The 27,393-nt window shown below is 41.3% G+C and overlaps 1 protein-coding gene across 5 annotated transcripts; it reads left to right on the forward strand.

Annotated features, from left to right (window-relative positions):
* The first annotated feature begins 192 nt into the window (after positions 1–192).
* On the forward strand, positions 193–27,186 carry LOC311039415 (polypyrimidine tract-binding protein 2-like). 5 transcript variants are annotated; one of them, XM_084049290.1, is made up of 15 exons: positions 193–331; positions 2,575–2,602; positions 5,129–5,189; positions 6,322–6,494; positions 9,838–9,978; positions 10,902–11,057; positions 11,926–12,036; positions 12,689–12,899; positions 14,514–14,635; positions 17,900–17,933; positions 18,850–18,942; positions 19,786–20,002; positions 20,568–20,645; positions 21,648–21,695; positions 24,712–27,186. In XM_084049290.1, exons 1-15 carry the CDS (start codon positions 324–326, stop codon positions 24,839–24,841), a joined length of 1,611 nt encoding a protein of 536 aa, XP_083905416.1. In that variant the 5' UTR covers positions 193–323; the 3' UTR covers positions 24,842–27,186. The 5 variants fall into 5 exon arrangements, with proteins under 5 accessions (XP_083905416.1, XP_083905417.1, XP_083905418.1 ...); XM_084049291.1 differs by having other exon boundaries at positions 12,689–12,887; XM_084049292.1 differs by having other exon boundaries at positions 5,129–5,147.
* Positions 27,187–27,393: the final 207 nt, after the last annotated feature.

Raw genomic sequence — 27,393 nt, forward strand, 5'->3', positions numbered from 1 at the left:
AATAAAATAAAATAGAAATTACTTACTTAACTAAATAAAATCCCTACATTTAAATTAAACTGACATTTTCTAAAATCCCTCGGGTTTTCCCGTGCATTTCCGTCACAGTTCCTCGGCTCCCCTCGTCATTTCCCGTGTTCTCTCGTCCATTTCCGTCCCTCCAGTAGTAAACCCTAACATCCAGCGGGCATCCATTTTGCCGTCGTATCGTGTCGTGCTGTGTTGTGTCTCTGTATGTTTTGTAACGTCGGCTCGGAGAGAAGAAGAAGAGGAAGAAACCCCATTTAAACGACGCTGAAGGGAACAAAAAAAAACGTGCAGAAATGGACGGGTACGTTTGAAATGTATTATCTTGAAATTATGTCTTTAACGCGCCCGTGCACGCGCTCGGGATGTTTTTATTGAACGGCGGCGACAGGCTCTACGCACAGCAGCCATATTATGAAGACATTCACAGGTGTTACCAATGATACTAATGAAGGCTCTGTTCCATTCTGGTCAAACAGAGGCAGGGTGCTGATATTGTTGCATGTTGGCTCACTGGAAACACTCTGCTACACCAGTGGGTCTACAGTTGGGGGTCCAGGGACCCTCATGGGGGGCCATTTGCGGGTGTGTAACTCTGTGTGTACAAATGGAACCAAATGGACCCTTAAGGGTCCATTTGGTTCCATTTGTACACTCTCAGAGTTATGGGGGGTCGTGGAAAACCACTGCGCTACACTAAATAACAGAGCCTTCATTAGTATCATTGGTAACACCTGTGAAGGAAGTGATACTACAGCTGCTGTGCATAGAGCCTATTGACGTCCTGTTTGTTGTTTGAGAGAGAGCTAAGCTAACGGGTTAGCATTAGCATGGTTTCCATAGACACCACGCGCACGCCCGCCTGCCTTTGAAGTTTGGAGCTTGCGCGCCAATGAACGCAATTTTTGCGTTTGGCGTTTAAACGTTGGTGTTTTAAAAATGGCTATATGTATGAAAATGGAATGCCGTTATGAAACGTCACACAATGTGCATGTAACGCTGTTGCCCTTTTTTTAAGCTAGGTTTATTAGCCTAAGCTAGCAGCGTTGCCAGGTTTTGAGAGAGAAACAAGCAACTGGGTCTATGGAAACAAGCCCAAGAGAAGCGACTGGGCCGCACGAGCGCTGTAGCGCTGTAAACCTACATAAATGAAAGCTCACAACATGCGACGTGCTGTGAAGCTTGTAGAACTGCTATATGCATACATTCTTATATTAAAATACGGAATGTGTTTAGGAAACATTCTAGCGGCACAAATGCTCCCCGGCACAAAGCATTTATGAAAAATATTTGAGAACCACTGGTTAAAATGTAAAATATAGTGAAACAAGCCAAAAATAAGTAACCACACTTAAAAAAAAACAAGCCCTTAAAAACTTCAAACCCGCAACTACCAATATTTAAAAGCAACTTTACACAAAAACAAGCCCCAATTCGCTTATATTAAGCGGGCTTGGCAAGTGGCAACACTATGCTAAGCCACAGACTACTATGCTGTGTTCTTTTGTTGTAGCTAATCGTTAGCTTTAGCTGCTAATGCTGCTAACGGCTTTGGCTTGAGGAGCAGAGACTGGCGTTGCAATGCTGCGCGCTAAGCTAAACTAGTGGTTCTCAAAGTGGGGGTCTGGGCAGGGAGTTCCAGGGGGTCCCCAGCCAAATGATAGATACTAGATAGTTAGGAACCAAATGGACCCTTATGGGTCTGTATCTCAGTTAAATTAACATTGATTTTACGATATAAATTGGGGTCTCAGAGATATAAATGCCATTTAAATGGGTGTCCGTAGCCTATTATGCATGTCAAACTAGGGAGTTAGGCCATTATACTAAAAGGGGAGGGAACAGCACAATCCTTTTCAATTAGGAGAAATGTGATTAGACCAGAGGTGGCCAGTGTCATGAGGGGCTGACTTAGGCAAAAATATCATTTTCCTCAAAACATGACGTAGGCCATTAGTTTAGCAAGGTGACAACATGGGTGTGTCTTAACACAGGCTTAAGAAGATTCCTAATGCAGACAACAATCAACATAATTATTATGAATGCTGCTACAGTGTGATTGTAGATGTAATAATAAAGAACAGTTGAACATGATCACTTCATCACTGGTGTTTATGCCAGGGTCCCAGGGGGTCCCCAGCTACATTAGGGACAGTTGAATCACTTTTATTTCACAGCGGGTTGAAGTTGAAATTACTATATTACTATATTTACTATATTCAAAATCTGAATACAGGTCATTGGATTCACATCGCACATCTGCAGTATAGGCATGTAGAATTCGGTACTCAGTGATTCCGATTGGCCTGCATCTCTGACGCATATTATTAAGGAAAGACACATTCAACTCACCGTCCGTGCGTCCATGGGCACACATTACTTGTCAGCAACAATCTTCGTAAGTGGATAGTTGTATGCAAGTTTCAAAGGTGTACAAGACAGACGAGAAACATCAGAGGTATTTGTATGCAAATATTTACATAACATTTTGTTTGTTTATTTGAACAAAATTCCTAGTATCATAAATCATTTTCTTTTTTCTTTCAGCATCGGTGATGTTGCAGTTGGGGTGAAGGTGAGTTTTCAAACCTGATCTATCCCTTATTTCTCCAGCGACGAACATAAATGAACATTTTCCATTAAATGGCTTCAGTTTTTATATATATGACATGTTCAAGGTAGGGCTGCAATTCACTGAAATCATTTATTTTAGGACCAATAACCGAATAATAAGGCCTGTTAATCGAATAATCTAGAGGTAGGGCTTTTTATAATTAGTTTTTTATTCCTTATATCAACAAATTGACTAAATCATTACCGTAGTCTGATTAACCTATTGTTATACTTCATTGTACCATGGTGGTGTACAAAAATATCAAATATCTAAGCTTGTAGATCAGTTATTTTCTTAAATGTTAAAATGGTATGGTTCTTGAATGAGCACGGACTACTGTCAAATCGGTGTGCTTCCATTTCATCTTAAGCAGAACAGCCACAGTCAGATACTTTGGCTGATTAAGGGATGTACCGAAGGCAGAGGTTCGGAATCATAATGAAAACTAGGTTTTCCCCAAATCCCTCTCTGGCCGACCTTGCTGTAGCAATTCAGTCTTTGCTCCATCTCCACTCGATATAGAATCCATTTGCTATTGACAGTAGCTCTTGTAATCCGGACCCCACAGAAGCCTGATTTGGCTGTCACCTGCAGTCTGTCATCTTTGAGCCAATCAGCATACGCTTGAATAGGAGAAGTGGTGTGGGACGACTGTATTTTCTACACAGAGAATTAATCCGATTGTTTTTGTGCAAATGAGGTGACAGTCCACATAGAAATGACGGCATCACTGCCCACCCTTGGTGACCCTTGCTGTTGTGTGACGGTCGGCTTTGTGCATTTCATGATCTATTCTTTCAAAAGATGTTTTTGGGGGCTTTTATGCCTTTTATTGATAGTGGATATAGACAGGAAATGGGGAGAGACTTGCAGTAAAGATCGTCGGGAACAAGACTCGAGCCCGCGATGCACTGTCAGGCTACATTGGAGCCTAGTGGTCCGGGCCATGATGATTTCTTTGTCCTCAGTTCCTCATGATCTAGACGAGAGGGTTTCAATGTTGGGGCCAATTGGGAAGGAGAGTGAAATGAAGGGCGGGGAATAATAAATTAAATATGTTGGGCATGTCATTGTCAAAAACTTTTAACAAATCCTCAAATAGCAGATCTACAAGCTCACAAGGCATCGCAGTGTGGCGCGTTGTGAGCTTTTGGAAGGCTTTGCAATGTTGTTTTTAAAGAGTGTTTTACTGTTTAAGACATTTCACAAAAGGGGGCCACAGACAGAGGTTATGACTATGTGTGAAGGTCCTTGGTATATGGAAACGTTTGGGAACCTCTGATTTAGACTTATAATAGTTGTAAGAGGTTCTGTTCTTTGGAAACGAGGTACATCTGGTAAATATAACTGGAGTAAAAGTGGTTATGTTGTGGGCTTTCAGGCCTCTTGCTACACCATGAACATGTCAACATTTTATTCCAAGGGGCATACTATAGTTTAGTCCCAACATTTCATCTTAAACTCTGATAGCTTTAAAGACGGTATAGCCCGATATTTGGGTCCGGAACGGTCTTATATCTCTGAAATGTTTTTCTGTTTCTAGCTCTCATGATATTAGACTGGCTGTAATGAAATGGGGAAAGGCTTGTGTCCAGGTAGCTTACCCCAAACAAACTTGTTTCCTTGTGTAAATGCATTGTTTGCGGGCACCTAACCTTATTTGTCAAGTACCAGCTGCATTTCCATCTGCACTAAACCAAGTTAAAGCCCTCCCCTCCAAGGGAAACGGAATGGTCGTAAAATACTGATTCCTCTGATAAGATTGCTCTTTGCCACCCTGTTTATTTCATCAATATTTCATGTCAAAGCCAAACAAAGAATTTACCTGCTGTTGGCTGGGGGGAAACATTTCCTACATTCTCTCAGGTTGGGGAACGTGTGCGCACATTTTGGCCCATGTCAAAGGCAACTTTATTACCTTTTTTTAATTTATTTGCGTTGTGTCCTGCTGCCATGGCCCTGCAACCTCTAGTTTATCGTAACTATAAAGAATGCCGGTGACACGAGAACAATTGGTTCAAATTCACTCACAGGAAGAAAAGGAGAAGGGGAGGGCGGGCTCGGTCTGAAGCTATTAAGAAGTTGTGTTTGTAATGGGTCCCCAGCCGTTTTCCCTCACCGTTCCCATCAGTCAGGTTTAAGAGTGCATGGGAGCACGTCAGCTGGCGGGCTGCCGTGCGTGGCTCCGTGGGGCCCGTGGGGACCCCGAGCAACTCTGGATGAAACAAACACATCTCGGCATCTTAAATTCTGAGAGATTAAACCCGCGCGGGGAGCGGAAGAGCGGAGGCATTCTTAAGCTGTCGTTTTATGGCCTCCTCCCCGCTTCCTTTATCCCAGCGTCCTCTTTTTGCTTATTTAAACTGTCCTCTGTGTGCGCTAGTTTATTGTTGTCTTTGAGAGGACTCTGTGGGTAATGTAGATCTTCTTGTGACATTTCACTGCTGTGTGTGTGATCAGGTTTTCTTCTTGTGTGTCTCATTGCAGAGAGGATCGGATGAGCTGAGTATGTACAACAGTCCCAACTCTGGCATGAGCAGTATCAGTGGTGAGTTCGTTCCGACCACCTCTGAGCAGAGGGAGGGGGAGGAATTTGCATGCAGCCATTAGATCAACAACTGGACACATTAAAAGATATCAAGGGGATAAATAGGTGTATAATAGTGAGACGGGTCACGCAAGTGCTGCTCTTCCTCTGTTGGGAGGTATTTAGTATATGCATAAACTCATGCTCCATGGTAGGTGGGCACCCCACACACACACAGTGCCACGTGCTTGGAATAGATGGTGCGTGTGTGTGTGTGCTATGCATTTTAATGGCTTATATAGTGTTTCCCGCAGGAAATTCCTCCAAGTTCAGGTGGTGACTGGCAAACAAATCTTGATTTTTTATTTATTTAACACCTCCTGTTTGCCACAGAGGCATATAATCCTAGTGAGTCAGTTTCTGTATTGGATACATTACCTGGATATCAGTGTTGGGGAAAATAGCACTGTATAAACAAACGGGTTAGGGTGCGGGAAACACTGTCTCGTTTGAAAGACGAGGCTAGACAAAGTATGGTCACAAAGGGGGATATAGGATGACTGGAAGAGCGGTAGTGCAGTCACAAAGATAATGCACACAAGCTCAGTATAGGTATATATAGGTATATACCCCCCCCAAAAAAGATGTATAAACAAAATACACTCCACAACACAAAGACTACTGTAGCATGAAGGCTACTCCATTGCACAACGGTGTCACTTGTTACATTGCTACCTAGGCTGTCACGATTGTGAAGTCTTGATAGTTGTCAAACAAATATATTTTTGAACATGTGGTAAACAAAAATTGCACCTGGCAGATATGACATAACTTGAATATATAAAGCCTATTTACTGAAATATACAAAGAATTGACTGATAATGACCAGTACTACAAATAATAGACATATATGTTCTATGGCCAAAACAGGCCGTATACTGTCCATATACATTTATACATTCACACATTTTCAAATAGAGCAAATGTAGCCGATCTACAAGCCCACGTTGTGAGTTATTGTGAGAAAATCAGTTCTGGCCAAGCGACACCGTCATGCCACAGAGTATGAATTAGGCTTCAAACAGGATGGCGTCCCAGTCTTAATGAATGCTGCTGATCCTAGCGATTTGTGTCATGATCCCACTGCTTGCAGATGGGACCTCCAACGGCAGTGACAGTAAAAAGCTACGGGTGGAGGAGGCCCCTCCGTCTCGTGTGCTCCACATCAGGAAGCTGCCCAACGAGGCCTCGGAGACGGAGGTCATCGCCCTGGGGCTGCCCTTTGGCAAGGTCACCAACATCCTTACACTCAAGGGAAAGAACCAGGTAAGAAGGAGACCAACACAGAAAAAACTCAGAAAAACTCTATTGTTTTAGGTATTGTCTAGACTCTAGTCTCTTGAGACAGACTGTTGGCTCACACAATTGTCAAATGTTTCCACCTAACAGTCTGTACATCGTAAGCGCTGTTAAAACTTGTTAACACATTGATTGTCAAGATCGCATTGATGCGTTCTTTCAAATCCATCACTTGATGGCCAAGATCGCATTGATGCGTGCTTTCATTTTTTGGGGAAAATTCCACAAGGGGCGACCTAACACAGCTTTGGAATGATCGATCGTCATTCAGAGAAGTAGATTGTGGATGTGACGTCGTTCCAAAAAAACAGGAAGCCATCCGCCTCCTGTTTGGGATTTTCAGAAAAACAGCTGCAACTCAGTTTCTTTTTTTTGCATTGAAAACCACTAGTTTTCAGATCTACAAGCTCATAGCGCGGCACTCCGTGCCGCGCTATGAGCTTGTATATCTGCCATTTTTGAATAGCCAAAGAAATAAAATGACACAGATGCGTTCCAGTTCTTAATGGTTTAAGTAAAGCAGAACTAGTAAGGCAAAACGGAACTGGGGTAGTGTAATCCATAGATGTAATCCATAGAAACCTAGATACCTCATTGGCCTCTGCAGTGCATTGGAGCGACCTGTATCGCCGCCGCCATTTAGGAGAAGGCAATCAAAGTCACTTCTGGCCACTCATAGCGCTCACAGCGCGTTGACCACTGGCCAATCACAGCGCGTCTTTTCCAGGACTTTTTCAGAATCCAGCCGAGCCGAAAAGTGTGGAGTTTGCCAAGTTCCAACTAACTAGTTGCAGCACGGGTTACGAAAAGACCCGCTCCCACCTGCCTCTGATTGGCCTACCAAACGCCCCCTTCTGTGACGCACGCGGAAGCTTGCCTTCTCCAAAACGCCGCCCGAAATACAGACGCATTAGAGCCGGAAGAGGCGTCCACCGCTATATGTCTATGGTGTAATCCCCCAGTTACTAGTTTATTAGTCGAAGCCTATCTAGCTTCCTGCTTAGCAGAAATGGGAGCGTGACGAATAAACAATGTAAAAATGAGTCCGCAAACTTTACACTTTACTTTTTTTGGTGATGCCTCATTCATACAGGTGTGTCATTTTATTTGTGTCTGGAAAAATCAACCGAAATGTCTTTTTTCACTTTTACATTTTCTGTGTGGATGTTCTCAGGACACAGCAGCAGTTTAAATTAATTTGAATTAATCGCATAAACACTCCTAATGTGTATGGACCTTTGGACTCCGTAGCATTCGAAGATTGTGGAAGAGTTGTCTGGCTTGAGAGAATGTTTTGTGTTGGCAGTGGTGGAAAGTAACTAAGTACATTTACTTTTAAATTACATTTTATTACATTTTTATAAAAGTATTGTACTTTACTTGAGTATTTCCAATTTGTAATACTTTTACTTCTACTCCAATACATCTCAGGCAAATATTATGCTTTTACTCCACTACAATTTGAATGCTTTAGTTACTTTTCAGATATAAATTATGATATTATGAAACATACATTAACCGCTTTGGCCCTATTTTATACATAGGCTATTTGAAAATAGCCGGTCTACAAGCTCACAACGCGTCGCGATGCGTTGTGAGCTTGTAGATCTGCTATTTTCAAATATTTTAGTACTTTTACTTTCTAAGTACATTTTGATGCCAATACTTTTGTACCTTTACTTAAGTAACTTTTATTCTGGATTTTTACTTATAACAGAGTATTTATATATTGCAGTATTGTTATTTTTAAGTAAAGAATTTGAGTACTTTTTCCACCACTGATCGTGCTGTAAGATCTGTGTCTGCGGTCGAGAGGGTCGCCATGAAGGTCCTGGGCGACGCCTCGGGTGTCGAGAACAGTGACACATTCAGTTTGATTTTCTGTCATGAGTCTCCAAGTCGCCCACTGTCTTTTTGTGTCACACGAGTACACTGGAGATATTATGTGTCGCTATCTTGGAACCGCATCTCCTCTGACTCGAGTCCGGCTCACAGGCTCCCTGAATGGAACACAAAAGTTGACCAGTGGGCCATTGTCCGTCTGCGGAGGAGGGCAGTGGGACATTATTGACATTTGCCCTCCCAGATTGTCAAATGGCGTGCGGCAGCTTTGTTGGCTGCCAATGTCAGTAGGTCATGATACATTGTCAGCTTCCTCCTCTGAATGTACAGCAGAACTAGCAGTATCTGATAGTGCCACTGTCAGTGCATTCAAAGCCTCTGTATCGGGGAAGGGGGGGGAAAAAAGTGTTATCTGAACGTATCTAGTTTGCTGCAGCAACTTCCCCAAAACCTCTTTTGAGCAATATAATATCTCTGCTTTGTTCCTAGATCCAGATAACAAAGTATGTCATTGTTGACTATTTGTGCATCTATCATTTGACCATTTGTCAAATGATATGTGTCCTTTGATATACAGTAGTTTACCTTTTTTTTCTTTTCTTTCCTCCCAATCTTTACAATATAAAGACTACATTTATAAATCACCATGGGGTAATAGGCTCTATTCACAGCAGCCATATTATGAAGACATTCACAGGTGTTACCAATGATACTAATAAAGGCTCTGTTCCATTCTGGTCAAACAGAGTCAGGGTGCTGATATTGTTGCATGTTGACTCACTGGAAACACTCTGCTACACCAGTGGGTCTAAAGTTGGGGTCCAGGGACCCTCATGGGCTTCCAAATGGCCCCTTACGGGTGTGTAACTCTGAGAGTGTACAAATGGAACCAAATGGACCCGTAAGGGTCCATTTGGTTCCATTTGTACACACTCAGAGTTATGGGGGTCGTGGAAACCACTGTGCTACACTAAATGGAACAGAGCCTTCATTAGTGTCATTGGTAACACCTGTGAAGGAAGTGATAATATGGCTGCTGTGCATAGAGCCTATTGGTCTAAAGTTCATATCAATCGAGGAATCAGACTTTCAGTCTCCACGGAGGTCTGCAGGAACTTTACCCCTGCCCCACCCGGACACCTCGAAAGCTGAAATGTTACTTGACGTTCAATTGTCATACAAATAATCGAGACAATGACCACTACCAATAATCTAAATATCGCGTGTGAGCTTGTAGATCTGCTATTTCCGCTATTTTCTGAAGATGTTTGTAAATGCATGAAGATTTTTCAACAGATAACATTGGTACAGATGAATGAAAACAATTTTGTTTAACTCAAATAATTGAGATCCGGCCGATTTATGTAATAATTGTGACGCGTCTACGTAAGGAAAGCGAATCATGGAGGGAAATGGTTTACATTTGTGCTTCGTTCATCTTGTCTCTTTGTTTTCTTTCCTGCCCAAGGCGTTCCTGGAGATGGGCACAGAGGAGGCGGCCATCACCATGGTTAACTATTACGCCACTGTGAGCCCTCACGTCCGTAACGTCCCCGTCTTCATCCAGTACTCCAACCACAAAGAGCTCAAGACTGATGCTGGCAACACGGTAAGGCAACACAACACTCGGCGACCTTCAGGTCTAGAGTAGACGGGTTTTGGGCATACACGGCTTGACTTATGTTATTAACCCATTAAGACCGGGAACACATTACTGACATTTTTAGATTTATTTGGCTTTTCAAAAATAGCAGATCTACAAGCTCATAGAGTGCCTGTAGATACGAGTGCCTGTAGATCTGCTATTTTTAGAAAATGTGTGCAAATCTTTGAATATATATATATATATATATATATATATATATATATATATATATATATATATATATATTTTTTTTTTTAAAGCAAACATTTTAACTCAAATCTTTCTACAAATGTCTTCTAAATCCTGACAGTTTTTGAAAAAACTTACGTTGCTATAATATCAGTGGTTCTCAAACCTTTTTCATGTCAAGCAGCCCCAAAATGATATGTATTTGGACACAGACCCCAATCTCAAAATATGTTGTTCCAGGGACCCCCCAGAAAGATTTGAGTTAACAAAGTTCGCTTTAAAAAAATAAATATATATATTCTTCAAAGATTTGCACCCATTTTCACGATTTTTCAAAAATAGCAGATCTACAAGCTCGTAACGCAGCACTCGGTGCTGCTCTATGAGCTTTTATATCTGCTATTTTTAAATAGCCAAAGAAATATAAAATGACACAGATGCGTTCCCGGTCTTAATGGGTTAAAATAGATTAAGTTAAACATTTTAAAAAGTAGAATGGAACATAATGTGAGCAAAAATGGGTGGGATTCTACGTCAGCCTACACAGCAGACCCCATTATAGATGGGGCCACCTCTTTCAGATTAGCTGTTTTAGCTGCGTTAACACTGTCGTAGAACAACGTATAAAGTTGGCCTTAAGCAGTTAATGCGGGTGTGGTCCTGCCGGTGTTGATGGAATGTTTGTGGCCTCCCCCCAGCGGGCTCAGGCAGTACTGCAGGCGGTGTCTGCGGTCCACTCGGGCGGTTCTCCCAGCTCCGACGTTCAGGAGGCCCTGGCGGCGGCTTCCAGCCCGGTGCTCCGGATCATCATTGACAACATGTTCTACCCCGTCACACTGGACGTGCTGCAACAGGTAACCAAATCCTCCTATGCAGGGAATGAATGGGAGGTTAACTTCCGGCACCTCACTGTTAACTCATTCAGTGCCATTGACGTCGCTGACGTCACGTTTTTCATAAGCCCAGAGTGCCAATGACGTTGCCGACGTAATTAAAAAAAAAAAAAAAAAGATTTATTATTATTATTTATTTTTTTTTGAAAAAAAATGTTCAGAACCCAAGATATCATGATTTGAAGAGTTGCTGCTCCATTCACTTGTTTAACTTCTTACTGAAAAAGGCTGTATCTCGGCTCCTAAGCACTTTTTTTTTTACATTGTATTTTTGGCCTTGGCACAGGGGTGATAACGCCAGAAATAAGTTTGGCACTGAATGAGTTAAGCTTTGTAACGGCAAAGTCATCTGGTGGCTCCTCCCAGTTAACTGTAAGGAGCCACCAGATGGTTTAAATCAGTGGTTTTCAAACCTTTTCATATCAAGGTCCATTATTTATTCGGCATTTGAGCCGCGACCACCATTTGATGAGATTTGGACTCTCAGACCCAATACTTAGAATATTTTGTTATCGTTGGATACGATTTTGTCCACAATTCCATGCTGTATTGATGTTGGTACCATTTAGGAGATAATAACAGGCAAATGTTGATCAAAATAACAACTCTTAATTGTTGTGTAGACTTCTTGAAAATTAAGTAATGAAGATGTTTAACAACAATTTAACTCTTGAGTTAAAGATATAATAAGGGTCAATTTGGTTACCAACTCTCCATCTTTTAGCTGGGATCCACCTGAAACCCCCTCAAGGACCACTGGTGGTCCTCGGACCACTGGTTGAGAACCACTGGTTTAAATTACAGTTTTTGTTGTCCTTTTTGTTCCCAGATTTTCTCCAAGTTTGGCACGGTCATGAAAATAATCACCTTCACCAAGAACAATCAGTTCCAGGCCCTGCTCCAGTACAGCGATCCCATCAACGCCCAACAGTCCAAACTGGTAAGACCCATTTCACCAGGGCTGCCGACACAACCTCATTTGGTGTCTTGCTAGAGCCAGACGATGCCAGAATTTAGAGTCCAATGCCGGTTTTGGAGAGTCCTAGACCAGCAATTATCAATGTTTTGACTGACATTTTGAGAACATTCTGATTGATATTCTTTTTTGTAACTTTATTTTATTTAACCACTTAAAACCTATTAAAGAATGTTCAATGTCACGCCCCAAAATATGGATGCCAGATTGAAAGTGGTTAAAAACCGTGACTAATCGGCTTGACAATTTCTGATACCGACCGTAAGTCATTATCTGCCAAAAACGTTTATTAACGTTTTTGAGAATTCAGCTATTGCCTGCCAAAAACGTTTATAAACATTTTTGGCAAAAAACTATCTAAAATTATTCTTTATTTTTTCGGGTTTTTCCGTTTTTCCGTTCGTCACACAGAACCAGGAGATAACATTTTCCAAGAAGTTGCTGCTCCATTCATTTCAATGTTAAAAAATAAACAGACAAAAAATGTACATTTTTTCTAAGGACTAGCTTAGAAAAGTCTGGCAGTCTGTGGGGGTAAAAGATATATAAACTCTGGCAGTTTAAGAGTTAAAAAACTAAAGTCAAATAACGCTGCTCAAACGCCGTCTCCCCCAAGGCCCTGGACGGCCAGAACATCTACAACTCGTGCTGCACGCTGCGCATCGACTTCTCCAAGCTGGTCAACCTCAACGTCAAGTACAACAACGACAAGAGTCGAGACTACACGCGGCCGGACCTGCCGGCCGGCGACGGCCAGCCCAGCATCGACCCCTCCGTGGCCGCGGCCTTCAGCAAAGACTCCAACTCCCTGCTTGGTAAGATCCCAGGTACATCCCGCTCTTCTTTTTTATTCTTTCCACTTTGTATTTTTGAATTGCTCTCTCGTACGCAAAAAGCGGGCTTTTCTCAGAGCCGTGCTGTGCTTTCGTGCTGTGCCTTCATGCAGGACCGTGGGTCTTAGTATTGGAGATTAGAAAAACAGCAGCCAGTCTGCTTAACCCATTAAGACCGGGAACGCATCTGTGTCATTTTTTTTAGATTCCTTTGGCTATGTGTGTTGTGCTATGAGCTTGTAGATCTGCTATTTTTGAAAAATCTTGAACATTTATTTTTTAAAGGAAACATTTTCAACTCAAATCTTTGCTTATGGGGGGGTCCCTCGAACAAAACATTGTGAGATGGGGGTCCGCGGCCAAATACTGGGCATTTTGGGTGGTCCTTGACGTGAAAAAGTTTGAGAACCACTGATTAATAGCAACATAAGTTTTTAAAAGTTAGTATTTGGTAGACATTTGTAGAATCCCCCAGAAGCAAATATTTGAGTTACAAATGTTCGCTTTATATACATATATATATATATATATATATATATATATATATTCAAAGATTTGCACAAATGTTCATGATTTTTCAAAAAAATAGCAGATCTACAAGCTCATTGCGTGGCACTCTCTGCCGCGCTATGAGCCTGTAGATCTGCTATTTTTGAATATGACATATAAAATATTTGAATATTTATGAGCTTGTAGATCTGCTATTTTTGAATAGCCAAAGAAATCTAAAAATGACACACAGATGCGCTCCAGGTCTAAATGGGTTAAGGGGAACGATCTGTGGTGAAGGGAGACATTTGGTCTTAGTTAATTTAAGGCATGGCTGCTCGGCGGTAACATGCATAGCTTTGGCTCGGTTGTAAGCGCTACACCCCACATGGCGCGCCCATCTCGAACAAAGCCCATAAATATCCCTACAGCTTGATCTAAGCCGGGGCATTAAATTAACACTCCCCCACCAACCACACGCTAGAAAATTGTGTCTATGCTCGATAAATCTCTCAGTTCTCAATCTTCTCTGGCAAGTAGCCCACTGAACTAGTAATTGGAACTAGTCAAAAGTTGTTTGGCCCATTAAGACCGGGAAAGCATGTGTAATTTTAGATGTCTTTGGCTATTCAAAAATAGCAGATGAACAAGCTCATAACGCGGTTTTATGTTTTTATTAAGCGAAAACATTTTTACTCAAATCGTTGCTTCTAGGGATTCTACAAATGTTTTTTAAATCCTAAGAGTTTATAAAAAAATAAGAAATGTATGTTGCTATAATATCAGTGGTTCTCAAAAATAATCAAGTCAAGGACCCCCAAAATGATATGTCCACGGACCCCCATCTCAAAATATTTTGTTCCAGGGACCCCCAGAAGCAAAGAATTTACATACACACACGCACACTTTTTTTTTCTCAAAAGATTTGCACAAATTTTCACGATTTTTCAAAAGTAGAGAGCTTTTATATCTGCTATTTTTGAATAGCCCAAAGACATCTAAAATGACACAGATGGGTTAGGGGTGTCGGGTTTGTAACAAGGCAGCCGGTTTGAAGTGATGCACCCCATGCCATGATTGTGTGTTTTCTGCTTTTGTTTTTTCTTTTCCCCCCACAAGGAGCCATGAATCCGCTGAGTGCTGCGGCGGCCGCAGCTGCTGCCGCCGGGCGGGTGGCGCTGGGCGGACACGGACAATCCGGCTCCGGCGGGGTCCTCCTGGTCAGCAACCTCAATGAAGAGGTTAGCAGCAGAACACACACACACACACACACACGCACAGACAGAAACAGCCAGCCTGGACTCTATACTTGAACTTCCTTCCTACCAGTCATAGGCTCTATGCACAGCAGCCAAATGGGCCACAGGTGTTACCAATTGATACTAATGAAGGCCCTGTTCCATTTCGCGTTGCACAGTGGTTCTCACACTTTTACATTTCAACGAGCCCCATAACCCTTGAGTGTACAAATGGAACCAAATGGACCCTTACGGGTCCATTTGGTTCCATTTGTACACTCTCAGAGTTAACACACCCATAAGGGGCCATTTGGAAACCCCTTCAAGGAGCCCTGAGGGTCCCTGGACCACACATTGAGACCCACTGGTGTAGGAGAGTGTTTGCCAACATGCACCCTGACTCTGTTTGACCAGAATGGAACAGAGCCTTCATTAGTATCATTGGTAGCACCTGTCAATGTCTTTACACTATGGCTGCTGTGCATAGAGCCTATTGCCAGATGTTCTCCTTATTTTGCCTCCCATTGTCATCGGCACTATCTTGTGTCCGTTTCATGGAGTCTGTTTTGACATGGGTCAACGTTTGTTGTTTGTCTGGGTTGGGTCAATTGCAAGGCTGAGCCAAATGCTCAAGTTCTGATCTTCCGGCTTGGCCCAGGACATGAACACCTCACATCATACATGGGCAACTGGCGGCCCGGGGGCCCGCCTTCACTTATCGCGGCCCGCAGCTTAATATTGGAATACTGATATATCATTGATTTCAGCTGTTACAATTCCAAATATGCAAACATGACCCGCTTTAATTACTTCAGTCTATATTAGTAGCTTAATGACTAGTATTACAATTATATATTTTTATGTCCAATGTATTTGTATTTAAGTTCATAAAGCTAACATAAGTATAACAAATGCATTTGAAATTAAATAGAAAATATTACTTTTCAGGATTCCAATAAAAAAAATAGCTTAACAAAATCAGGATTCCAATTAAAAAATGGCAAAAGTAGCAGATCTACAAGCTCGTAGATCTGCTACTTTTGCTACTTTTGAGTGACAGAATGGCGAGGTATGGCATAAATCTACGGGAAAAAAAGTTAAAATACGGAGATAAGAGGTGTCTGCCAGTATATGCAATGTGGCCCTCTGGACTGAGTGTGGAAATATAGTGGCTTATGCACTTTGTGAGCACACGAAAAGACGTAGCCCAGAAAAAGCCATACCATCCATACCACGCAGATATACAGGCCATGATCTTAACCAGAATGTTCCCAGAACCCCACTACTAAACTGAGATAAACTGTATAACCATTCTCAAGCCGGGTTATGCTTTGTCGCGTGATGTTGTCGCGTGCCGAAAGTAGCCGATCAACAAGATCACAACGGATCACGGATGTGAGCTTGTAGATCTGCTAGTTGTGGCGTGCGACGCGGTCGTATGATGGAGCTTAACCCATTAAGACCTGGAACGCATCTGTGTCACTTTAGATTTCTTTGGCTATTCAAAAATTGCAGATATACAAGCTCATAGCGTGGCACCGAGTGCCGCGCTATGAGCTTGTAGATCTAATATTTTTGAAAAATCTTGAACTTTTTTTTTTTTTTTTTTTTTGACTTTTAGGATTCAGAAAACATTTTTAAGAATCGCCTCAGGTCTTAATGGGTTAAATTATGCATTAGAGAATTTTATTTATTTTTCATAATTCCACTTTTTTGGGACCAACCTCTCATTGCCTGTAAAAAGTAGACTGATTTGCAGTCTCTCATCCCACATCCAACCTGGCCTCTTGATTCTCTATTCTTCTCTACCTCTGGATGATCTCCTTATCTCCCTCTCCTCATCACTTATGTCGAACTGTATCTGTCTAACTCTGGCTAACTGTCTCTCTTCTGTTTTTCTCTCTAAGCCTGGCTTATTATTATGAAATCATTCTCTATCTATACCTGTGTCTCCAAAATCATCTCCGACACTTGTCTCTTCTCTGCTGCTTATTCTCTCCCCCTCTCTCTCTCTCTCTAAACTGTGACTTAAATTGTTTTCAAATTTCTCTCATCTAACCTCTCTCTCTCTCTCTCTCTCTTCTCTCTTCTCATCTGTCTGTCCCCCATCCCTTCCCGTCCTCTCCCTCTCTGGCTCTGAATGAAACCGCTTCATGCCTGGGGAGCCCTGGCAGTATCTAGACCATTGAAGGAGACCTCTCCCCCCCCAACCCCCAAATGTTCAGATACTGCGCTGCTGCAGCTTTCCCGCTCCCGCAAAAGGGGGGGCGACTTCTGTCTCTCTCTCTCTCCTGTCTTGGACTTGTGTGAACGCCACACAGTTTCTCACGCTGTGGCCTTCGCATCAACTCTCGCATGTCCAAAAAAAAAAAATCCACCACCAACCATCGGAACTGAATTTGCATGAGTCTTCTAACTAACCGCTTTTTCAGAAATCTTCCATCTGTATTGCCCACCATTTCACACAGCTACGAGATCTACAGACCTAACATCATAATGCATGTTGTCGTTGTTTATTATTCCCATGGTTATTACTTTAATCTGGTTTTATATTGCTGTTTTTTTAATTTATTTATGATTTTCTTGACACGAATGTATCTTCTACCCCATGCCTGTCCAGGGTTGAAATGCATTTCTTTTTTAATTTTGCTGTTTTTTTTTTGTTTTTTTTAACTAAACGGAGCATTGACCCAAGCCATTGTTCTCTGATCAAAAAAACTTCCTGCATTATTCCAGTGTTACTGACCTGTATTTTATTTTTGTCCCCCCTCACTTTTTGTTGTTTTCTCCAATTTGCATTGCCCCCCTCCCCCACCATCCATTCATCCTCCCCCCTCTCCCCCTTCTCTCTGTCCCTATCTATAACCCCCCCCCCCTCCCTCTCCCCCCCCTCCCTCTCTTTCTGTCTCTCTCTGTCTGTCTCTCTCTCCCTTCCCTGGAACCTCTACAATCCTGTGTGTGTATGGGGTTCTCTCTCAAAAAAACAACAACTCCCACCACACACCACCCACAACAATCCCCCCCCCCCTCTCCTCTCCTCTCCTCTCATCCTCTCCTCTCCTCCTCTTCCATGACCCACCATCCACCTCTCCATCACTCTCCGCTGTGGGGGGGGGAAAACCAAACAAAAACCAACCATCTCCCTACCTACCTACCTCCGTTCTGGATCCGATCTGTCACATCTCCGCTCTACCCTCCGCTCTACGACTCTTCTACCTCTCTACCTACCTGTCTCATGCTGCTTGTTGCTCTTCTCTCCCTCTAAAGATGGTTACGCCCCAAAGTCTGTTTACCCTCTTCGGTATGTTATCGTTAGCTCTCTCTGATCTCTCTCTCTATCTCTCTCTCTCTCTCTCTCTGATCTCTCTTATCTCTTTCTACCTCTTTCTGTCTTTGAGACATGTCTCATTATTGATGTCAGCCTATGTAATATACATCTGTTTACACACACACACACAGTAGTTGTGTTAGCTTGTAATACACATTGGCCTTTATCCATTTGGGTTAACCCATCAAGACCGGGAAATAATCTTGTCATTTCTTTTAGATTTCTTTGGCTATTCAAAAATAGCAGGCAGTGCCTCGCTATGAGCTTGTAGATCTGCTATTTTTTTTTATTTTTTTTTACAAATGTTCGCTTTAAAAAATAAATGTTCGAAGATTTGCAAAAACTTTAGCAATTTTTCAAAAAAAAAGCAGATCTACAAGCTCATGGCGCGGCACTCGGTGCCGTGCCATGAGCTTGTATATCTGCTATTTTTGAATAGCCAAATAAATATTAAAATGATGCAAATGATGCTTTCCCGGTCTTAAAGGGTCAAGTGCTTATTTGTTTTGCCCTCCGACTCAACGGCCGGAGATTTTGTGTTAATGCACGATTAGACTTGTCTGCATGCTATTTTTGGTTTCACATAGCCATTTGACACAGCTTGATAACTTAAACTGTTTAGAGGGTGTTTCTCTCTCTTGTCTCTCTCTCTCTTGTTTACCTTATTCTTTCTACACACCTCCCATTCTAAAGTCTATTTACTCTTACTTTCGTGTGTGTTTTCTCTACACTCTTTGTTTTTTCTTACATAGATAAGTCTCTTAAATAGCCTCTCGGTGCTAACTGTTGTTTTTTTTCTGACTTATCTGCTTTGTTCTGCCCTCCCCTCCCTCCCTCCTCTCCCTCCTCGCCTCCTGTCATGCTGCCTGGCTGTGGCTCTGATAAACAGGGGTGTACGGGGATGTGCAGAGGGTGAAGATCCTGTACAACAAGAAGGACAGCGCACTTATCCAGATGTCAGACGGCAACCAGGCCCAGCTAGGTGAGTTCTTGCAGTGTTCCCGCGTCGGCTTTAGTATACGCCACTTTGGGCTTGTTGTTCAGTAAAGTCCAAGATGTATTTGCTTATTTGGGCTTGCTTCCCAATGTTGTTTAAACCAGTGATTCTCATTCAACATTTTCATGTCAAGGATCTCCAAATGAATATGTACTTGTCTGCGGACCCCCATCTGAAAAGATGTTGTGCCAAAGTGGTTAAACCGATCTTGATAGTCTTTTGGGGCTTGTTTTCATAGACCTGGTTGCTTGTTTCACTCGCAAAATCTGGCAACACTGGTGTCTCGTGTCCCATCAAAGTATTTATTGTGTGGTGATGTTTTCCAAGACAAGTTATATTCTCTCATTAGAATTTATCGTTTTAACAAACAAATTGGACACTTGCTTGCCAAGGAGTAAGTTGCCTTGGAAACCAACCAATGTAGCCCATAGATCAGAAGCCCATCTTCTGGTTTCTGTAGCTTGAGGCAGCTTAATGCCAAGGTCATGTTTTTTTAAATTATTCCTAGTTTTCAGTTTTAATGCACTATTATTTAACCCATTAAGACCGGGAATGCATCCGTTTCAAGATTTGTGCACCTCTTTGTGTGTGTGTGTGTGTGCATATATAGCAACATTTTTCTAAAAATAGCAGATCTTCAAGCTCATAGTGCACTATGAGCTTGTATATCTGCTATTTTTGAATAGCCAAAAAAATTACACAGATGCGTTCGCATTATTATTATTATTATTATTATTATGGAATTATATGTATGCTGCCTTCTTGAGCCAGGGCCCACTTGGACAAACGTTAAAGGATAAACTAAGAAAATGTTCCATCTCCCTACAGCGATGAGCCACCTGAACGGCCAGAAGATGTACGGGAAGATAATCCGGGTGACCCTCTCCAAGCACCAGTCGGTGGCCCTGCCCCGCGACGGCCTGGACGACCAGGGCCTCACCAAGGACTTCACCAACTCGCCACTCCACCGCTTCAAGAAGCCCGGCTCCAAGAACTTCCAGAACATCTTCCCGCCCTCCGCCACCCTCCACCTCTCCAACATCCCGTCAGTTACAGCTTCCACTTCCCCTTACACTTTAGAGACAGTGGTGGAATAAGTACTCAAATGTTTTGCTTAAGTAAAAGTATCAATACTGCAATGTAGAAGAACTCTGTTGCAAGTAAATGTCCGGAATTAAAAACATTTACTTGTAACCAAGTACAAAAGCATTGGTTTCAAAATGTACTTAAAGTACCAAAAGTAGAAAGTACTCATTATGCAGAATGTCCCATTTCAAGTTTTCAAAATGTATACGGTACAAATCTTTTGAAAATAGCCGATCTACAAGCTCACAACATGTCGCGGCACGTTGTGAGCTTGTAGATCGGCTATTTTCAAATAGCCGAAACATATAAAGGGCTTAAGTGGTTAATGTATGTTTATTTGTACAAATCTAAAAAGTAACTCAAGTTTTAAAATAATTGTAGTGGAGTAAAAGTACAATATTTTCCTTAGAAACGTAGTGGAGTAGAAGTAAAAGTATTGAAAATTGGAAAATACTCAAGAGGTATTAGAGACGGTTTCATTGGAAATCCTCTCAATTGTGTGTGTCTCCCCCACTCTGTTACAGAACTGATGTGAGTGAAGATGACCTGCGGCTGCTGTTCTCCAACGCCGGAGGCACTGTGAAAGCATTCAAGTTTTTCCAGTAAGACCACGTTTTTTTGACTCATAGTCTCTAGATATGGGGGTAGTCACGGCCGAGTAGGTAGAGAGGGAATCGGAAGGCAGGGCTGTCACGATTACAAATTTAAGTTGGCGATTAATTGTCACCCGAATACTAATTGCGATTAGCGACTTTCATTGTGTGAGCATTGGAACATATCAAACCTTTCAGGCTTCATGATAAAAAAAATGGCACAGGGCAGATTTGACAAATGACTGAAATATACAAAGAAAATATTGACATATTTGATCACTTTTATGCATGTAAAAAAAAGCAGAAATAGCTGATCTACAAGTTTACAACTCATCACAAAGTGACGCGTTGTAAGCTTGTAGATCAGCTATTTCTGCTTTTTGAGTGGTGCCAGCCACTCCTACACTTGACTGTGTGTGTGGGTCCGTCCAACCAACCAGTTACACTAATTCAAAGGCACCACTCTCTTCACACTGGGTGTGATTTCTTTTTTTTTATTGTTTTCAAATGTGTGAAAAAATTTCAATATGGAAACGATTATGCAGAAATAATTGCGATTAGACTATTATGTAATAATTGTGACAGGCCTATCGGAAGGTTGCTGGTTTGACCCCCCTTCTCGCCCAGTTTAACGTGTCGAAAGTGCCCCCGAGCAAACACATTAACCTCAAACCAGCCCCTTCCCCCTGGGACCAAAAAAACACTCCTTTCCAAAGAGAGAGGAACCAATCTAATGGTATCTGCAGCAATCTTGAGTCATTTAATATTGATTATGTGCCAATACTGACAGCAATGCTGTGCCTTCTCTGGTCAAACATGGTAGAGGAAAGTAATCGATGGCATGCGGTCCTCCGTGATGTGTGTGTGTGTGTGTGTGTGTGTGTTCGATGCGGGGTGCATTCCGCATGCCATGCAGGTCACTGTATCAGTTAGTAAAAAATAATCATTGGGTTGTTTAATTTGTATTAAAGCTGCATTATGTGATCTGTGTCCCTCCCGCATGGGTACTAGAGCTGCGTCTAGGAATGATCTGCATCTAGGAATGGATGTCCGTCAGAGGTGAATTTATTTATGGGATTTCATCAGTGCTTTTTTTTTGCTTTTTTACCATTAACCCATTAAGACCGGGGAAAGCAATCTGTGTGTCATTTTTAGATTTATTTGGCTATTCAAAAATAGCATATCTACAAGCTCATAGTGCGGCAACGAGTGCCGTGTTATGAGTTCGTATATCTGCATATATTGTATATATGTATTTTTTATTGTGAAAATGTGTGCAAATCTTTGAATATTTATATATTTTTAAAGCGAACCTTTTTTAACTCAAATCTTTGCTTCTTGGGATTCTACAAATGTCTTCTAAATCCTAACAGTTTTTTGAAAAATGTTGCTATAAACAGTGGTTCTCAAACTTCTTTCATGTCAAGGACCCCCAAAATGTATTTGACCGCCAATATCAATATCACCCATATCAAAATGTTTTGTTCCAGGGACCCCCCAGTCCATGGGGAAAAAAAAGAAAATGTTTGCTTTAAAATATATACAGTATATATATTCAAAGATTTGCACAGCTTTTCCAAAAATAGCAGATCTACAAGCTTGTAGCGCGGCACTCGTTGCCGCACTACGAGCTTGTAGCTCTGCTATTTTTGAATAGCCCAAAGAAATCTAAAATGACACAGATGCGTTCCCGGTCTTAATGGGTTAAAACAAAAAAATAATAAGATCCCCATGGAAGTAATTGCGTGTTGTTGTGCTACTTGAGTTTCAGTAGACTTGGCCAAAGCATGGAATGTATTGGATCAATGAAGCTGCGTTTCCTCATCGATTTTTTTAAATCAGCAGAAAGACATGTTCTCACAAATCACATGACACCCACGCACATACATTTTGATGATCAATTAGATTACCTTTAATTGGCATTCAAAAAATGCCATGACCCTGATCATAATCCAACCAACAGGGTACGCAGTCGAGTAAATAAGAGTGCCAATAGATGGTGTCATTCCACGGCTTGGAAGTCAGGAGCGAGGATAGTCAAGTTGCTTGGAGTCAACGGGTTCATAACTGTATTCACATTAACCCTTTAAGACCGGGAACGCATCTGTGTGTTATTTTTAGATTTATTTGGCTATTCAAAAATAGCAGATATACAAGTGCTACGAGCTTGTAGATCTGCTATTTTTGAAAAATATTTTAACTCTGTTACAACTTCTGGAGGTCCCTGGAACAAAACATTTTGATATGGGTGTCCACGGCCAAATACATATCATTTTTGATAACCACTGATATTATAGCGACATAGTTTTTTTTTTCCCTAAAGACTGTTACAAATGTTAGCTTTAAAATATTTTGTATGAAAAGATTTGCAACATTTTTCCATGATTTAAAAAACAAATAGATCTACAAGTTCTTAGCACCGCGCTATGAGCTTTTTTAATAGCCAAATAAATCTAAAGATGTCACACAGATGCGCTCCCAGTCTTAATGAGTTAAATAACATGCACATTCTTTGCATTACATTTGCTTTTATTGTCATAGTTTTTGAATGTGAAAAAAATAAACAAAACACCAGACATTAAACGGCCCTGAATCAGAAATGCCTGAGTTCTACTTAATTCCGCCGGTGTTGCGTTGTTGAGTATACACTTGAGTAAATTTAAACGTGAGTCATTCAAGTGTGTCTGGCAAACTGCGCTCTGCAATCGCACCCAAATGTGTGTTGTAAAACTGATTGACAGATGTGTTATATAGTTGCAGTATGTTTACAAACATAGCTACCCACTGCAGGTGAGATCGCGCTTTCAAACTGTGCGCCTCATTATTATAATTACAATATAACTATAATTACAAATTAATTGACTGCTTTTTGGCTAAATGAGTGTGTACAAAACTAGGACTGCTAATAACGATCAGTTATTTTCTTAGTGATTATTCTGACGTTTACTTGTGTGATTATCGAATGATCAACAAGCAAATCATTTTATAGTTAAATATCACTAAATCGACGTGAAATAGTTTTTCTTTGGTAATCGACCAAATGGATTAGTTTGAAGCCACTGAAGCCTTCATTTATACTTGTACACAGTGGTGGAAAAAGTACTCAAAATCTTTATTTTAAGTAAAAGTACCAAAACTGCAATATAGAAATACTCTGTTAAAAAAAAAAGTATTGGCATCAAAATGTACTAAAAGTACAAATACTAAAATGTTTGAAAATAGCAGATCTACAAGCTCACAACGCGTCGCGGGACGCGTTGTGACCTTGTAGATCGGCTATTTTCAAATAGCCTAGGTATAGAAAAGGGCTAAAGTGGTTAATGTATGTTTCATAATATCATTTATATCTGAAAAGTAACTAGTAACTAAAGTTTTCAAATAATTGTAGTGGAGTAAAAGTACACTATTTGCCTCTGAGGTGTAGTGGAGTAAAAGTATTGGAAATACTCAAGTAAAGTACAATTTCCTCAAATGTACTTAAGTAAATGTACTTAGTTACTGTACACCACTGCCCATACAAATGTCGCAAAAACAGTGTGGTGCGACGCGTTGTGGGCGTGGAGATTGGCTAAAATGAGATATCTCCATTATTTATGCAACCTCGCTGATTTCTCAGAACTATGAACTGCTGCGGGTGTGACTTCAGTGAAACCCATACCAACATTTATTTCTGATCCTGATTTTTGGAGAGTGCTAGACTGCTAGTCACTGATGAGTGGTTGTAAAAAAGAAAAACAAATCTTGAAACCAATTGAACGTAATGTATCTTTTTAAGAACATTTAAGTTATAAGCAAATAAAATTAAGAAAAAAATGTTGTGTGTATATATCTGTGTGTGTGTGTGTGTGTGTGTGTGTGTGTGTGTGTGTGTGTGTGTGTATAAATGCAACGAACATTTAACTTGAATTATACAATGAACCAGTAAATTAACTTGAGCCCTATTCAGAAGTTCAAAACATATTTTGAAGGTTCACGAAATGACTTATGAGACACCTCAACCACTTAGACAGCCTGCATTGTCACAAACAGTCCGTCACTGTCCTTCCTAATCCTCATTGTTTTGTGTTGCCATCAGGGATCACAAAATGGCCCTGTTGCAAATGTCGACGGTGGAGGAGGCCATCCAGGTCCTGATCGACCTCCACAACTACAACATGGGCGGCAACCAGCACCTCCGGGTGTCCTTCTCCAAGTCCACCATCTAAAGACGTCTTCTAGAGACCCCCAAACACACTCCTTAGACTCATCAAACTGACGGGCAAAAATCCACATGGGACTGTTTCTGGACCCCAGGGGCGGGGAGGGGGGGCGGGGGGGCCATAAAGAGTTGTTTGGCTGTTTGAATTTTACTTTTTTTTATTTTTATTCTGTCATTCCTTGAGAGAGAGATTGAAGTTTTCTTTTTTTTCCCCCCTCGTGAAGAAACTTGTACTTTAGTGCGTTATTTGCCCCCTTGTCATCCTCTGTAACTGTACCACATAACTCTTATTTTCTTTTATCACATCCAATGTCCCCCTCCACCCCCCCCCCCCCGCTATACAAAGGAGCGTTTTAGTGGCCACAGGGGGCTTAGTTTTATTGTTTTTTTAGTTAAGATACTTATGTGCCTTACCTCACACTATCAACTGTTTTCACAGCTGAACAGTTTGTGTTAAAAACAAATCCCCATACTATGCTTTTGGAGGCACATCGGTATTCTGGTAGCTTTGGACATTAGTGAAAATGCAAGCCTTTCAAATTCCATCTTTTAAACATGGAAAATGTTTCCTTGTAGCGTAGTAGTAGAAACAAGTCAACGAGACATATTTCAGATCAGTTTTTGCTTTAGCTATTAGCGGGACAAGATTTCTCTCAGCCACATACAACAAGACAGCAAAACTGATTATTGCATTGTACGCTTCTCCCCCCCCCCTCCCCCTCCCCCCCAGTGTAAAAGCATAGGTTTGCTATTTGCGTTAGGCACTGCTTATGAAGTGTTTAACACTTATGACATGGTATACATTCACCGATGGGTTCAGTATTGAGAAACTACTATGGCTATGTTATGTAAATAACAAAACAATCTTTGGCCTATCCATATTGGAATCAAATTGGTTTTATGCTGATTCTGAACAGCAGAAGACCACATGGAAATTCTTCTTTGCAAATCACACTTGAACCATTTCAAGGTGGTTTGAAATAGGATTTCTAAATATGTCTGTCTCAACACTCTAGATTTATACTTTTGTCTTTTGACAAAATAGCTGATCTAATAGCCACCCGGAGTCATATAAAAATAAAAAGATTTACAATTTAAAAACGGCAAAAATACAAAAGACGAGACCGATAAAGGAACACAAATATTAGATGCACATTACAGGCATGCAAACTTGTAGCTTTTCAGCTACAATAGCCGTTTTGAATCCAAATAGGCCAATTGTGTGACACCTGACCCGAAAAGAAAAAAAAAACATGATGTCACCTTTTTCACCTCGGGGCTGTTTGCATGGTTGACAGTAAAAGACATTACTGGGTAGAGCAGACAGTGTAAAAAGGGAATATGTATAACTTTGACTTAAAAGTGGTCAGCTTCTGCAGTATAATATCTTGGAGTCTATTCACCCTTTTTTTTAAACTCTTGTGACAACCAGTAGGCTAGCCCCACATGTCCCAAGGATCCAAGTCTGTACAACTTGACTGGTGTCAACGTGGCCGTCTACATTTGAATAAGCGATGGCAAAAGAGCAAACCTATCCTTTTAGCTGAACCACCATGTTCTGTAGTTAAATCTTTGTAGCCGTTTTGTTCTGTTTTTTAACCTTCCACAAGATTTTTTCTTTTTCTTATTCCCTAGCGATTTGGTGTCGTACTTGGATTGAAAGTGACAATGGTTTTCTAAGCATGTCTAGATGTTTTAGGTCGTGGGATAAGAAACAAAGTTGTTGCATGCTTTTGGAAGCAGCTAGCAGAAATTTGAGTCCACTGTGATTGTCATCATGTGAAAGTTTACTGAAGGGCGGGGGCTTTACTTGGTCGGACCAAAGTTTATGTGCCTTTAGTGTTCCTTTTTATTTAATTGTAACAATGATGGGGGGGCGGGGGGAAAGTTCTGAAATGTGTTTTTGATTTCAGGAAAGACAAATGAAAGCTCCACTCATGAAGTCAAACTGTTATCTTACGGGGAAAAGTCAACAAAAAAAAGAGAAAATAATTTGGATCCCCTTAAACAAAAGAATACGCGTGTTCAGACCTCTTGATTGTTACATCAAGACAAACTTGGTTTTGTTGTTTAGAAATACAACGTAATGTATATTTTCTATATAAGTCCCACTTTTTACATCTTTAAATGTAAGGATTGGTTATAGTTTGGAAGCAGTACAATTAAAAGCGGAACTTTTTCTACCAAGGGGAAGTGCGACTTGGTTTCCTGCTTTTGATATAGTCTCACTCCCACTCCCCCCCTCCTCCCCTCGCTCACGGTCTCTCTCTCTCGCTCTCTCCTGTGTGTGTGTGTGTGTGTACTCTGCATTACCTCTGTAGCATGCAAAATAAAACTTCTTCTGTAGCTTTACGCTTCACCTCTTCTGCCTCTTCTCTCTCTTTCTCTTTAAGCCCACATTTATATTCCGTTGCACGACTTTGTGTCGCTCGCCGAAATGAGCCCGACGTTCAAGCTGACCGTCGGTGAACATCGGCTTCTTTTTTAAGGCAAGCGCCACTGCCGTGCGGCGGACTGTAAACCAAGGCATTAGCCTCTACCTCTTCTCCCTCTTGTTCT

The sequence above is a fragment of the Gymnoscopelus microlampas genome, assembly GCF_963454915.1.
Source record: "Gymnoscopelus microlampas genome assembly, chromosome: 22".
Classification (NCBI taxonomy): Eukaryota; Metazoa; Chordata; class Actinopteri; order Myctophiformes; family Myctophidae; genus Gymnoscopelus; species Gymnoscopelus microlampas.

Excerpts from the sequence above, each read along its gene's own strand:
- LOC311039415 (XM_084049290.1), top strand. Across the intron at positions 11,058-11,925 it reads CACTGGACGTGCTGCAACAG|ATTTTCTCCAAGTTTGGCAC; the intron begins GTAACCAAATCC and ends TTTTGTTCCCAG. Across the intron at positions 12,037-12,688 it reads ACGCCCAACAGTCCAAACTG|GCCCTGGACGGCCAGAACAT; the intron begins GTAAGACCCATT and ends GTCTCCCCCAAG.